The sequence below is a fragment of the Lolium rigidum genome, chromosome 4 (genome assembly GCF_022539505.1).
Source record: "Lolium rigidum isolate FL_2022 chromosome 4, APGP_CSIRO_Lrig_0.1, whole genome shotgun sequence".
Classification (NCBI taxonomy): Eukaryota; Viridiplantae; Streptophyta; class Magnoliopsida; order Poales; family Poaceae; genus Lolium; species Lolium rigidum.
In genome coordinates this window covers 270,456,903-270,460,908 of record NC_061511.1, presented here as the reverse complement: position 1 = coordinate 270,460,908, position 4,006 = coordinate 270,456,903, and the positions used below count along the sequence as shown (strand labels likewise).

General features: G+C 46.8%; 1 protein-coding gene across 3 annotated transcripts; it reads left to right on the top strand.

Moving 5' to 3' along the window:
- Positions 1–702: 702 nt before the first annotated feature.
- LOC124707742 (12-oxophytodienoate reductase 1-like) lies at positions 703–3,057 on the top strand. 3 transcript variants are annotated; one of them, XM_047239423.1, is made up of 5 exons: positions 703–936; positions 1,349–1,498; positions 1,690–1,961; positions 2,075–2,248; positions 2,376–3,057. In XM_047239423.1, exons 2-5 carry the CDS (start codon positions 1,440–1,442, stop codon positions 2,960–2,962), a joined length of 1,092 nt encoding a protein of 363 aa, XP_047095379.1. In that variant the 5' UTR covers positions 703–936; positions 1,349–1,439; the 3' UTR covers positions 2,963–3,057. The 3 variants fall into 3 exon arrangements, with proteins under 3 accessions (XP_047095379.1, XP_047095377.1, XP_047095378.1); XM_047239421.1 differs by having other exon boundaries at positions 710–936; positions 2,349–3,057; XM_047239422.1 differs by lacking the exon at positions 703–936 and having other exon boundaries at positions 949–1,498; positions 2,349–3,057.
- The last annotated feature ends 949 nt before the right edge of the window (positions 3,058–4,006 follow it).

The following is a 4,006-nucleotide window of genomic DNA, read 5'->3' as shown; positions in this document are numbered from 1 at the left end:
CACTTGTCTCCGAGTCATCCTTCCCAAACTGTCGGGGTCACGTCGATCCAATCCATAAACCGAACGTATGAGAGATGTATACCCATCTTGTTTCCTAGTTTTTACAACTACCAACTCTCGAATCTCGTTCTCATCCCTCGACCCGATTGTTTCAAAAACATGGCTACTACGATCCTTCCCCTTGACGATTTTCCTAGCATCAACTTATAGGTGTTTGGAGTTCAAAGTAGGGAGAAAACTAACGATTTAACATGAAAACGAGGGAGACATAGAGAAATTAATGAGTAGAAATAAAAAAATTTATTCATATAAGATACGATAAATATTCAGTTTTAAAAAACAATTATATTAAACAAAATTCGAGAGAAAAATAAATCCCCTTTTCATTTTATTAGCTCCAAATCGCCTGTAACACCACCTCATCGTCCAAATCGCCGCCCTCCTGCACAGAGCACACCCTCTCTCATCTCTCCGACTCTTCTCAGTCAGCAGCAGGCCAGAAAATCGGCAGGGGGCAGCGCCTGAGTAGGGCGGCCCGGCGGTCGCAATGTAGGCCGGCGCAGGCAAGGAAGATGACAGCGGCCTGCGCTGCCGGTCGGGTCAGGTCCGACGACCGCCTGCTCGAGGGCGGCGCTGTCGGTGCTCTCTCTCAGGCGCGCGGCGGGGGGCAGGGCACGTCGGCAGCGGCCGAGATAGCGCAGCGGGATGACGAAATAGCCAAATCGGGGCTGGAAAGCTCCGTGGCAGCGCGGGAGGGAGGAGTCAAGGCAGCGGTTGCTGGATGCAGCGCCTCCCATCGACCAGAAATTTGCCGTGCGAGGTACTGATTTTGCTGGATCGGTTGGAGCATGTTTTTTTCATGCGTGTTTGCTATTTTTGCAGATGCGGTGCTGTCTAGGGTATCAGCTGGAGATGCTTTTTCGCCGCAAATTCGTGGTAACAGCTAACTTGATCATTCCAATATTGTCCTAAATATGTCAAGAGTCACGAAATTTTTTCCAGTAAGTAGTTTTGTGCAACACACAACTATGGTTTGAGCAAATACACAAACTATATATACGCCATGGTCTGGATGATATTATCATGGGAATGACCAGTTAATATCTAGCCGGCGACATCGACTGACTCAGATACATTGTCACAGAAAGTTTCCACTGCATCCATCACAATCTGCGTCTCTCAGTGAGGGGGTATTTAGGCAATCTAAGCTATCCATATTACGAATATCAATTTGCAGCCACACAAGTCATTTTCTTTGTTATACCAGTCTACTCCACTTCGATGCAAATTGCACATGTGGAAGGTCTATGACGCAGCCTCGATTAATTCCTTGTCCTCGCTCCCATAGTCGACTACAAATAAATACTCCAGATCCAGAAGGAAGAAGCAGTAGCTGCAACTACTTTAGAAGGCCTTGCTGCTGGAAAGGCAGCTAAGCCATGGAGGCGACTCCTCTCCTGTCGGCACACAAGATGGGTGAATTCAACCTGACGAACAGGTCAGATAACTATTTATCGTTTCTATATCCTGTTCCAATATTCCATCGTAATTCGTAAATAAAATTTCCATTTTTCCAAATTCGATGCTTATGTTCCTTTAGAGTAATTAATCTTCAGGAGTACATGATATTTGATCATGTTTTACAATCTCTTGCACTTGTTTTTCGCATGTTGCGGCTGCGTATCACAGAGTTGTTCTAGCGCCACTGGGCCGGTGCAGGTCGTACGGGAGCCTTCCCCAGCCGCACAACGTTCTGTATTACGAGCAGAGGGCGGCGCAGGGCGTCCTCCTCATTGCGGAGGCCAACGCCGTGTCCGAGACCTCGCGGGGTTACCCACACATGCCTGGCCTGTGGAGCCAGGAGCAGGTTGAGGCATGGAAGCCAGTGGTTGACGTTGTGCACGCGAAAGGGGCCATCTTCTTCTGCCAGATATGGCACCATGGCCGTGTTTCGCCACCTGGTGCGTGCCTAGTCCTCACTTGTAGTTTTGCTAACATTTCATAGTTTCACTTCACTGATTGTTGAAAGTGTTGAGACTTTCATTTAATCGATCCATTCACAATTATGTTGCAGAGTTCCAACCTAATGGGCAAGCTCCGATCTCAAGCACGGATAAGAAAGTCACACCTCAAGTTATCCATGATGGCAGTATCGTGGAGTTTGCGGCGCCTCGAAGTCTAAAAACAGTTGAAATACCCGACATTGTGAACGAATTCCGCATTGCCGCCAAAAACGCGATAAAAGCCGGTAACAAGATCCTCGATGTTCTGATATCACACACTATAACAACACTGCACTGATGCTGCAAACATGTCTCTAAAATACTCGCAATCTATTGTCTTGAAAGGATTTGACGGTGTGGAGATCCACGCAGCCAACGGGTATCTGATTGACCAGTTCATGAAGGATGGCATCAACGACCGCACCGACGAGTATGGCGGCAGCCTGGAGAACCGCTGTCTCTTCGCTGCGGAGGTCATTGTGGCCGTGGCTGCTGAGATCGGTGCAGATCGCCTCGGCGTGCGGCTCTCCCCATTTGCCGACTACATGGATTGCGTCGACTCTGACCCAGAGGCGCTCGCGCTGCACATGATATGCATCATGAACGGGATCGGGATCCTGTACTGCCACGTGGTCGAGCCTCGGATGTGCGTTAACGAAAACGATGGCAAATTGATGATCCCACACCGCCTGCTACCATTCAGAAAGGCGTTCAAGGGCACTTTCATGGTGAATGGAGGGTATGACAGAGAAGAAGGGGACAAGGCCATCGCCGACGGCTACGCCGACCTGGTCGCGTATGGGCGGCTCTTCTTGGCAAACCCTGACCTGCCTGAGAGGTTCAGGAAGAACGCGTCTTTGAACAAGTATGACAGGAGCACCTTTTACACCCCTGATCCTGTTGTTGGCTACACAGATTACCCTTTTCTTGATGCTGATGTTAAGGAAATACTTGAGTGAAAATTATGTTCCGATCACTCAAATTTGTGGCCGTTTGATTGGAGGGACTTATCCTCACCATCCGGAAAATTTGAGTGATACCATCTTCCCAGTCACTTAGTTCTTGTGTTCAACACGTAGCCTATATATGTATTCGACACAACTTCAACAATCTTCACCTTGACGAATATATCACCAACATGTAAATCATCAACTTCACGCAAACACCAGCGTATGTTGAAATTGGTTTTCCTTATTGCTCACTTGCATGAATCGACATCTAAATCCTCATTGGACTCGGTTGCTAAGGCTTATCCCTTTGCGCTTCCTCCTCTTCAGCTCCACCTAGAATGATGCTCACATGCACTTTGTAGAGGTTATTTCTAGTCCTCCAGCCCTTCAGCATGCGCTTATTGTCCTTCTTGACTCGCCATTGTCAACATGATAGACATAGTTGTTGCCATGGAGTTCTCCAAGTGAGATAAGGACATAAGGTTTCTCCTAGCCCTTGGCACATATCTAACATCTTGTTCACCAACTTATCACCATCTTGGGTCTTGATCTTGATATCCCCCATGCCCATAATTCCTTGATGTGCACCATCTCCAAAATTACAAAATTTGTAGGTAGCAAACCACTTGATAGACAACTCCAAAATTACTAGGCTTGTAGGTAGTCACTCCTTGTTAGATGTCACATGATAAGAGCTTCTTGGATTCAACACCCATACATCATCGAAAAATTCACTTACTAAAGACAAAACTTCACTATCCAAATCAGCTGCAGAACTAACATCAATATTTGCAGCTTTGTTGTACATTGGAAAAATATTTCTGATATAACCCAACTCCTTACAGTAAAAACATTGTGTCTTTCCCTTCTTCTTCTTGCGATGTTTCTTACCATGATTACTCCTAACCATGAGCTCCTGACCACCACTAGCACCAATAGAAGCACCTTCCTCAGAAATTCTCTTCTCTTGCTAGAAGAGATGCTTGTATTGCCGTACGTCAGAGTAACAACCAATCCTTTGTAGGACGTACGCAATGAAGTAAGCATGAGAAA